This window comes from Podarcis melisellensis, assembly GCF_964234715.1.
Source record: "Podarcis melisellensis genome assembly, chromosome: 8".
Lineage (NCBI taxonomy): Eukaryota > Metazoa > Chordata > Lepidosauria > Squamata > Lacertidae > Podarcis > Podarcis melisellensis.
Genome location: NC_138540.1, coordinates 75,889,787 through 75,900,629, shown reverse-complemented (window position 1 = coordinate 75,900,629; position 10,843 = coordinate 75,889,787). Strand labels below are relative to the sequence as shown.

General features: G+C 45.5%; 1 protein-coding gene across 2 annotated transcripts; it reads right to left on the bottom strand.

Moving 5' to 3' along the window:
- Positions 1-2,263: 2,263 nt before the first annotated feature.
- Positions 2,264-10,459, bottom strand: LOC309375482 (phospholipase A2 inhibitor and Ly6/PLAUR domain-containing protein-like). 2 transcript variants are annotated; one of them, XM_081921224.1, is made up of 6 exons: positions 10,274-10,459; positions 8,595-8,704; positions 6,259-6,375; positions 4,629-4,781; positions 3,765-3,902; positions 2,264-2,616 (listed from the first exon to the last, which is right to left on the bottom strand). In XM_081921224.1, exons 2-6 carry the CDS (start codon positions 8,641-8,643, stop codon positions 2,408-2,410), a joined length of 666 nt encoding a protein of 221 aa, XP_081777350.1. In that variant the 5' UTR covers positions 8,644-8,704; positions 10,274-10,459; the 3' UTR covers positions 2,264-2,407. The 2 variants fall into 2 exon arrangements, with proteins under 2 accessions (XP_081777350.1, XP_081777349.1); XM_081921223.1 differs by having other exon boundaries at positions 10,298-10,459.
- Positions 10,460-10,843: the final 384 nt, after the last annotated feature.

Here is a 10,843-nt window from a genome sequence, read left to right as displayed (position 1 = left end):
TAGGGACTTTTTAACATTTGATGTTTTATTGTGTTTTTAATATTCTGTTGGGAGTCGCCCAGAGTGGCTGGGGAAACACAGCCAGATGGGCAGGGAATGAATGAATGAATGAATGAATGAATGAATGAATATCATCATCATCATCTGCTGGAGAAGTCATCCATTATCCATGCTTCGTAACTTCTAATGTTGCACGTGGGGCTCTCCTTGAAGGTGCTTTTGAAACTGAAGCTAGTACTGAACACAGCTGTCAGGGGCTCAGGAGCAGAGGCACAGGGAAGAGAGGAGATGGAGAGCGAAGGAGAAGAATCCGAGGGGAGCGTAGGAGATGACAGTGGCCCGAGGGATTCCATGAGCCTCTCCAGCGAATCGGAAGATTCACAGAGGGGGGCGCCAGTGGCCAGGGGTAGGGGGTTCCCAAGGGGAACGCCCCAGGAGCAAGGGGGCAGCAGGGACTCCCAGAGCAGTAGTTGGAAATCAGGACCAGCTTCCCCACCAGAGCAGAGTGGGGGGGAAGAGTCCCAAGTATCGGGGCCAGTGCATTCCCCACCAGGGAGAGAAGACGAGGCAGGGCTGACCACGCCTCCATCGGAGAGTCGGACAATGGAGGGGAGGTCAGATCCGGCCAGTATCCCGGAAGAGGGAAGCAGTGACAGAGCTAGTGTAACGGTTAGGAGGAAGGTCACTGGGCTGGCGCGAGAGGCAAGTTCAAATGTACAGGAGCGCGGGACAGCAGAGAATGAGGATTGGGAACCGGGTCCTAAAGCCCGCCGGAGGCAGGGGGAGGAGCTAAGCGACTCAGCGTCGGAAGAGTCCAGAAAGGGCAATGCCCCAGCGGGCAGGAGGACCCAGAGGAGGAGAGAGTAGCGGAAAAGGTGGAGCAGGGCTAGGATCTTAAACTGGTGTCAGAGGGGAGGAGACTCAGACGGGACTTCGCCGATCTAGGGTTTAAGACGTAGGGCTGCGCGCTGCGGCTTTGAAATGGAAACTGAACTTCAATAAAAACTTTTGTACATTACGACAGCCTAGCGTTGGTCCTCTGTGAGCTTGGGACCTAGAGGCAGCTCTGACAACAGCTCACTGAGACGACTTGTCGGAAGCATGCTTTGGCAGTATTAAAAAAACTCCTTTGGCTTCCAGTCCAAAATATAAGGGACAACTCTGAAAGACCAAAATCAAGTGTGAGGCAACTCTGGCCCTCCATGATGCTCAAAGACTACTCTCAACAGCCCTGGCAAACATAGCCAAAGTCTAGGTATACAGGGAGCTATAGCTAAGTGACATATGGAGAACCAAAGCTTTTCCACACCTGCCCTAATCAGCTTGAAGTATCTAAAGTAGGGGAGGGGAGGAATCTTTTTCAGCCCAACAGCTGGAATACCTTCTGAGCCAACCTTTCAGGGACACCTGCGAGTGGTGGGTGAGGCCAGAGGGGAAACTGTGCAGAGCCATGAATGCGAATTCCACCTTTGCCAATTCCACTCACCCCTCTCTTTCCTCCACCCAAACTAGGGATAGGAAGATCCGCTAAGATCGATTCTCCCAGTCTCTTTGTTTACCCAGTCTTAAATGCAGCTCTCCACATTTCTGTGGCAGATTTCCCTTTTTAAAAGCACTCTTTGTATTCTTTGGCATTTGGGGGTAGAATTCTCCTAATAAACACGCTTTTGTACCCAGTTGAAGCTAATGTACACATTTTTTAAGTAATTTCCCCTAATATGATGTCTTTTTATCTTGTGAACCACCCGGAGACCTGTGGGTATAGGGCAGTATACAAATTTAATGAATAATAATAATGATAATATTGTTTTCTGCATTTTCCCCATAGTAAATTCCCCTGGTAAACGTGAGCACAAGACGAGATGAGCACCTGAGCTGATGCAACAGGGCTTGTCCTGTGTTCTTAACCCCTTCTTTCCCTCCCCATCATTTTCCATTTATGAAAATCCTGAGAGGGGTTAAAAGTGGATCAAATTGAGCCCGAAGGACTTCCCTGCCACAAAACCTTTTTGAAGGCTGATTCTGAAACATCGCTGCCACCCCTGCTTCATCGGCAACCACCTCAGAATCCAAGGTGGTCTGTGAATACCCCCAAAGTTGGGGGTATTTGCTTCTGCCTTGTTCAACGTGAATATATAGCCCTATTGCTTGGACCTCGAACCTATGAAAAGCAATAGGACAGAATGCTTGTCTGAATAGCTTCCTTACACAAAACACATTTTTTACGTATAAAGGAGAAGAAAACCCCCGATTCCAATTGCAATTGATTTCAACCTGAGGTTTATTTTCACTCAGTGAATCAGAGAAAATCCATCCAGAAGGCCCAATTGAAGTATGAAAAAGTCGCCTATAGATAGGTGGAAGGCTTGATTGAAGGCAGAGCTGATACAATCCCATGCAGGTCCCTTTACACGAGGATCTTCAAGAGCAGGAGGAGCCCAGAGAAGGTTGGTAGGAGAAAGCCAGAACACTGAGATCCCCGAGAAACCTCTGGAATGCATGTCGCCCTCCTAATCAGATCAGAATGTCCCAAAATGGGACTGCGGCCACTTCTTATTGAGGAACAGACAGACTTAGTAGTACAGCCTTTCATGGTTCTGTCCACACTGTTTGTTTCTGGAAATGGAAGAGAAGAGAGGGGATTATGGGAATCATAACAGCTTTCAGCTATTCTCCAAATCACACGTTTTTTCCTGAATAGTGGAGCTCAATGATAGTCTGGTGTAAGGATGAGCAAATCAGTCCATCTCAGTTTCTCATTTTTTCCTGTCTTAAATTCAGTTCTCCACATGTGCACATCAGATTGCTATTTTCCCCATGAAATATTCCCCATGAAAACTCATGACCATTTCAGTCTTTCCTCCAACATACACTGGGTTGTAGGCAAATTTTGCCAAATATACACCTTTCTATATTTTGAAAATTTACCTAATAGAATGCATTTTGTATGTGATTTTTACTAATATGCATATTTCTTCTTGCATAGTTTACACCTGATTAATGCATTTTCATAGACATTCCCGGGTTGGAGAACAGCAAAGCAAAAATTAATATGATGCAAATTTTGGCAGGCAGCTTTCTAACAATATGCAACCAAAGCATTTACGTGAGAAACAGCTGAAAGAAGAAGCCTGTGTGATTTAACTCAGAAGATAAGAGGTAGGGTTTTTTTTGTTTTTTAAAAAACACATCTTATGGAAGGGAACAGTGGCAATCTGTTTGTTCCTCTGAACTCAGCATGGTTCAGATTGTATGTGATGATTATATGTGATGATATCATCTTCCAGAGCAACTACTCTATTCTGAACTTAAAAATGGAAAGTGTAATGCTGGTGGTCAACAAAAGAGGTTTAAAGACTGTCTCAAGGCAAATCTTAAAAAAATGTAGTATAAACACCAGCAATTGGGAAACACTGGCCTGCGAGAGCTCCAGTTGGAGAATAGCCTTTAACAAAGGAGTCATGAGCTTTGAAGACACTCAAACTCAGGATGCAAGGGAGAAACATGCTAAAAGGAAAGCACGCTTGGCAAATCCTCACCGTGATCAACTCCCGCCCAGAAACCAATGTCCCCACTGTGGAAGGACGTGTGGATCCAGAATCGGCCTCCACAGTCACTTGCGGACTCACTGTTAAAACCGTGTTTATGGAAGACAAACTTACTCGGGTACAAGGGATTGCCAAAGAAGATGATGATACATAACCTAGAAAATTGGCGGGGAGGATGTGGGCTTCAAGGGACACAATGGCTGGGGAAGCGCTTACGGGCATGTGAATGCGAAGACACGTCAAAGCAGTACACGTTGTGTCCTGTGCAATTCACCATCTCTTCTTTGCACGTGTCCGACCACACGTGGCAGGCAGGGCACTGCTTTCCGTTCATTCTGGTTTCAATCGGTGGAACTGAAAGCAAGGTGTGGAAACGCTTAAGGGTTTGGAGGAGGCAGCTCGGTTGTTTACAGCTGTGGACAGGACTGTCCCAAGACGTTTCAGCACCTTACAGGGAGCCACAAAATGGCACACCCATCTCCACCAGGGAATATCTAGGTCAGGAACAAGGGGGAAAGGAAGATCTTCATTGGGTGGGTTTTGGTGCACCTGTGGATCCCACTGACCAAGGCGGTCACTTCACGTTTCCTCATGGACAGCCCAGCCCCGGTTGTAGAGGGAGGGTCTGCTGCCTGACCAAATTCTTTCAGCCTTCAGCCATCTTCCATTTCCCAACCTTCCTGCTTACACCCAGTAGGTGGAACTGGCTGTGGCAGCTTCCTCCTCCTTATTCTCAGCATTGCCGCTGAGAAGGAGTGAGAAGAAACAGGACCATAACTCTCTGCTTTGCACTCCCTGCAGGTCCCAAGTAGCACCAGCCACTACTAGGCCAAAGCACAGCTAATTATATCTACCTTCAAGGTGGTTGTGAAAAGGGCGAGATATATTCATAAGGAAGGCAGCTAGTAGCTTTGAAGGTTAAAGGCCACTTCCACATTTACAGACCATACGGCAAAAATCAGAGACTCAGGGGCATGTCACATGTGCACACCTGGCTTCAGGGAAGAGGTGGAAGGAAGGACATGGCGAGGGAAGAGGATTGGGGAGAGGAGCTAGCCCCCAACCCCATTATATACCCACATTTGGATTCAGTTTTTTTGCACAAATTTTCGATGCAACAGTACACAACTGTCCTCATGAATCTTCCAGGTCCAAAGTACAATTCAATGGTGGAACTGGTACAGGTGTTAGCAGTTACACAGCCTTTGTCTATAGTATGTTCCTTTTTTCCATCTGCAATGGAAGATGGGGGGGGGGAGGGAGATGGTTAATTTCATTTTACCACCTTTGCTTCCCACCTTTCCTCCTAGGAATGCATGTCAGCTGACATGGTTCACCCCATTCCATCCTCAGGACTGATTAGTCTGTGAGATTGGGCCAAGGTCATCCAATCAGCTTCATTGGTCTCCCCAGCTATAATCCAACACCTTAAACCAGCATGCCAGACTGGCTTCCATTTTATACAGTCATCAAGATGACGAGCAGGGTTGTGTTTGGAAGGATGATGTAAAGATTAGGAATGGGTGAATATGTCGGTTTTGGCTTTTCTCCCATTTCCGAATCTTATTCAGTTCTCCACATTTCTACATCAGAGACGGATATAGTGTCTTCCAAATGTAGCATGTTGTGTTATATTTTCCCAAAGGTGAAAATTGTTCTGGCCAATTCACAATAAAACGCACAATTGATTTTTCAGTATTTTTTTTCTTTAGTTCTCAAGATTTCTAAATCTGAGGCGGGGTGGGAAGCGGGAATCGTTTCACAACTCCTACAAATGATTCCCAAAGTTACTTCATTCCGTAAAACAGGGGCAGACCCCAGCACGGTCACCTTGAGATATTGTTAAAAGCAATTCGGCAAAAGCATCCATAAAAACATCATCAAAAATATCAATAAATACTGGTTGATTTAAAAAGAAAGTCATATTGCAAAGACCTATACTGCCTTCAGTAGACATGACATTGCTCATGGCGCCTGCAAGGCTGTAGGCTGGGTTTGGCAAAGCTAAGAAAAGCATGTAACATTATTGATCCTTCTGAAAAAATCTGTGGATAGTATTGTCTATTCCTCCAGCATAGTCCTATGCTGTATTGAATCTTGTCTGTTAGTCACTTCAGGATGTGACTGGATTTGAGGAACTGGGTATCTATTGTGCACCTTGGTGCTGAAGCCTAATCCTCCTCGAACCAATGTCCGATCCTGCTGTAAGGCACCTTCTATTCTTCATTTTCTAAGGCGCCACCTACTCCATTTGTTGCCTGGAATCTGGTAGCAATGGATCCTTGTGGCACCCAGCAGGGTAGCATCAAACCCACTGAAACCCACTATTAAAGAAGAGCAGCTACACTTAATTGGCCCTTAAATTACCTTAGTCTGTGTCAGACTGAAGGCATGAGTCAATTAGTTTGTTCCCTGGGGTGGTTTGCTAGAGATAATTAACAAGGCGGAAGGCCCATACAATACTAGTAGTAAGTGACTTTGACTGATCCTGTCCTTTGCCCTCTGCCATCATGGCAAAGGCAATAGCTTAGTGTTAGAACACCTGCTATGGATGCAGAACATCCCAGGTTCAGCCCCTGCCATCTCCAGGTAAGACTGGGAGAGGGATTCTCTGTCTGAGGTCATGGGACCAGTCAGCATAGACAGTACTGAGCCAAATGTACCAATGATCTGACTCCACTTCTGCTTCAATAATCTCTCTCCCACTCACCTACAGTATTTTCAGTGTATGCGATCATGCAGGCATTTTTCTCCAGAGGGCAGGTCTTCTTAGGTCCTGTACAGTGGGTGCCATTGCTCAAACAAATCTCACACTCTAAAGAAGCAACTGGAAGAAGGAAAAGGAGGATACTGGGAGGCCATTTTTAAAGGACTCACCCTATTCAGTTGATTGTAAAAGGTAAAGGGGTAAAGGGACCCCTGACCATTAGGTTCAGCTGTGACCAACTCTGGAGTTGCGGCGCTCATCTTGCTTTATTGGCCAAGGGAGCTGGCATACAGTTTCTGGGTCATGTGGCCAGCATGACTAAGCCACTTCTGGCAAACCAGAGCAGTGCACGGAAACGCCGTTTACCTTCCCTCCGGAGCAGTACCTATTTATCTACTTGCACTTTGACGTGCTTTTGAACTGCTGGGTTTGCAGGAGCAGAGACCAAGCAATGGGAGCTCACCCCGTTGCAGGGATTCGAACCGCCAACCTTCTGATCAGCAAGTCCTAGGCTCTGTGGTTTAACCCACAGGGCGACCCGCGTCCCTTGCTCAGTTGATTGTACTTTATTTCAAACCTCCTTCATTGGAGGTTTTTAAGCAGAGGTTGGCTGGTCATCTGCCATGGGTGCTTTGGTTGAGATCTCTGCATCGCAGGGGGTTAGATTGGACGACCCAACTCTACAATTCTATGATACTACGATTCATGTTGTGTTTTAAATTGCTGTAACCTGCCCTGTAACCTAGGTGTGAAGGGAAGGAAGTAAACCAAATAATAATAATAATTTTGTTCCCATTTTCTGAAACTCCTTGACTATTCATCTTAGGGAACTGTGTTATACTGCAATTTTTCATTGTGCAAATTGTATTCTCTGATCCATGTTGTAGATAAAATACATTTTTAAAAAAATGAAAACACAATATGAAAATCAGTGAAAACCATTTGTTGTTGTTGTTGGGCATCTACCTGTCTTGAGAGGCAATGAAGTGTACCTTCAGGGGCGAAGTCAGACCAGTGGAGAATCACAGCACCTGCTGGGGCTGCAGAGACTGGTAACTCATAACTGCTGCCTCTTGCGTTGTTTTTGCTGGATTAGCAGCATGGAAGTGACCTCTCCCTGGCACAAGCCTGGGCAGCATGTGTGGAGGTCCTGGGCTGCCCAGGCAATAAGATCCCCCTCTCGGCCTCACTGATGCGGTCCAAAGGAAATCAGAGAATACACCTGGCACCAGCTTTGCTGTAGGAGTTGCCACAAGGAGGCGTACCAAACACCTTCCAACTGTCTTAGGAACTCCACTTGGAATTTGTTGTAGGGTTTACTCCTTTAACCTTTTCTTCTCCCAAAAATATCCCTCAATTTACAACTAAAATAACAAGGTAAAGTGGTGAGTCTACAGCATACCCTCCAACATTTCTCTGATGAAAATAGGGATGTCCCATTCCATAATGATATTTTTACTATTTATACCCCACACACCTTATTGGATTGCCCCATCACTCTGGGCAGCTTCCAACACATATAAAAACATAATCAAACATGAAACATTTTTTAAAAAACCTTCCCTCTATAGGATTGCCTTCAGACACTCCAACATTTCTCCAGTGAAAATAGGGACATTCTAAGGAAAAGCGGGACATTCTGGGATCAAATTAGAAACCAGGATGGCTTCTCTAAATCTGGGACTGTCCCTAGAAAATAGGGACACTCGGAGGGTGTGCTACAGCATATGAAAAGATTGTACAATGAAGGTGCACCTCTGCAGGAAGGGAAGTGCACACGTTTTTCAGAAAACAGTGCGCAGCAATAATGTATAAATTAACATTCTATATTCAGATATGTAGCCGTGTTGGTCTGACGCAGTCAAAATAAATAAAAAATTGTCCAGTAGCACCTTAGAGACCAACTAAGTTTGTTCTGGGTACAGGTTTTCGTGTGCATGCATGATATCTGCAAAAGTGTGCACGCACACGAAAGCCTATACCCAGAACAAACTTAGTTGGTCTCTAAGGTGCTACTGGATATTTTTTATTTATTTATTTTAACATGCTATGTACAGGCAAGCGAAAATGTGACCTATTAGATTGAAGCTGTTGAAAAATGTGCAGTTCGCATCTCTCTTTTGAACAAGACCATGCTCCTTGGTTTCTTTATTTTAAAAATTGCTCGCAACAATTGCTTTCCACACAATTTCTTTTTAGATTGCAAATTTAAAGGAATTACAAGACCTTGTGGGTGCCTTTCCGTCTTATGCCCCTACCAGTCTCATGAAACCAGCTTGCATCTGACCCCAGCTACCCCAGTGGAATAAATTTCCAGTGAGTGAGCTGTCCTTCCTTACCTGTTGTAAAGAGGGCGAAAAAGAAGAAAAATTCCACGAGATCCTGCATGGTGATGGGAAATCCAGAGAAGCTGTCACCAAGGTGAATCAAATACTCTGGCTCAAAGGGCCTGTAAGGACAGCAAGCGGGGGGGGGGGGTCAGCCAAATACCTTAGAATGCTCCAACTACCACACAATTTCACTCATTTCACACGCTAGCAAGGTTATGCTTAAAATTCTACAAGGCAGGCTCAAGCAGTATGTGGACTGAGAACTTCCAGAAGTGCAAGCTGGATTTAGAAGAGGAAGAGGAACCAGAGACCAAATTGCAAACATGCGCTGGATTATGGAGAAAGCTAGAGAGTTCCAGAAAGACATCTACTTCTGCTTCATTGACTATGCAAAAGCCTTTGACTGTGTCGACCACGGCAAACTATGGCAAGTTCTTAAAGAAATGGGAGTGCCTGATCACCTCATCTGTCTCCTGACAAATCTCTATGTGGGACAAGAAGCTACAGTTAGAACTGGATATGGAACAACTGATTGGTTCAAAATTGGGAAAGGAGTATGAGAAGGCTGTATATTGTCTCCCTGCTTATTTAACTTATATGCAGAATTCATCATGCGAAAGGCTGGGCTGGATGAATCCGAAGCCGGAATTAAGATTGCCGGAAGAAATATCAACAACCTCAGATATGCAGATGACACAACCTTGATGGCAGAAAGTGGGGAGGAATTAAAGAACCTTTTATTGAGGGTGAAAGAGGAGAGCACAAAATATGGTCTGAAGCTCAACATAAAAAAAAAACGAAAATCATGGCCACTGGTCCCATCACCTCCTGGCAAATAGAAGGGGAAGAAATGGAGGCAACAAGAGATTTTACTTTCTTGGGCTCAATGATCACTGCAGATGGTGACAGCAGTCACGAAATTAAAAGACGCCTGCTTCTTGGGAGAAAAGCAATGACAAACCTAGACAGCATCTTAAAAAGTAGAGACATCACCTTGCCAACAAAGGTCCGTATAGTAAAAGCTATGGTTTTCCCAGTAGTGATGTATGGAAGTGAGAGCTGGACCATAAAGAAGGCTGATTGCCGAAGAATTGATGCTTTTGAATTATGGTGCTGGAGGAGACTCTTGAGAGTCCCATGGACTGCAAGAAGATCAAACGTATCCATTCTTAAGGAAATCAGCCCTGAGTTGACTGGAAGGACAGATCCTGAAGCTGAGGCTCCAATACTTTGGCCACCTCATGAGAAGAGAAGACTCCCTGGAAAAGACCCTGATGTTGGGAAAGATGGAGGGCACAAGAAGGGAACGACAGAGGCTGAGATGTTTGGATGGTGTTCTTGAAGCTTCCAGCATGAGTTTGATCAAACTGTGGGAGGCAGTGGGAGACAGGAGTGCCTGGCGTGCTCTGGTCCATGGGGTCACAAAGAGTCGGACATGACTAAACGACTAAACAACAACAAATGGGTTGCTGACACCTGGGGCAGGGCAAGTGTTGCCCCCCTGGTGGATTGGGCTCCTGGGGTGAAGATTCCTCCACCAAGGAACTCAGAGGAGCTTGCCTGGCTGCCCAGAACAGCACAGAATGGCCCAGAGAGTACACAGGCAGGCAGGCACCACTCTGAGCCAAAGTAGAGAGGTGTGATTTTTGCACACACACCCCGGGGCTGAATCCTTGGGAGGGGCTAACCTGGTCAACTTCTAGGTACCTAACCTGTTGATGAGTGGATGTTGCGTTCAGGTACACGCCATCAGCAGGAGTAACCAAACAGCTGGAGGGATGGATTGATCATAGCTGAATCCCGCTGAACACAATGCACCCCAACTTGAAGCCGATGTTCAGTCTACCTCCACTAACTGTCATCTAAGCCGCTAAGATTCTGTTCCCCTTAAAGCAACAGTACCTAAGTCATCACAACATTTGGGGGCAGGAGAGTGTCTCTCTCGGAATGGAATCAAGGGGTTCAATGAGGCTGAAGGTACGTTCTATCATATGTGATGAACTTCTAAGAGTAAGAGTATTGGGAAATACTTTCTAATGAATTGAAAAAAAATGTTTTAAAGTACTTAAAATAAAGAGAGTCCTTTGGGGGCGGGGGATAATTCAGGTGGAAATTCCCAGGTGTCAAAAAAGGCTATTTATGTATGCCACTACTGCAGCCTGTGTTTCATTAGCCCCAAAATGGAAAGTGAGCGAGGTCCCAGCTAAATAAGAATGGCAATTTAAACTAAAATGGAATACATGCAGCTGGCAGATTTA

Bases quoted from the DNA above. Each gene is read 5' to 3' on its own strand.
- LOC309375482 (XM_081921224.1), bottom strand. From the start codon at position 8,643: ATGCAGGATCTCGTGGAATTTTTCTTCTTTTTCGCCCTCTTTACAACA. The intron at 6,376-8,594 runs GTAAGGAAGGAC...TCCTTCTTCCAG, and splicing joins TTTCGCCCTCTTTACAACAG to TTGCTTCTTTAGAGTGTGAG. The intron at 3,903-4,628 runs GTGGGTATATAA...CCTTGCTTTCAG, and splicing joins CAAAAAAACTGAATCCAAAT to TTCCACCGATTGAAACCAGA.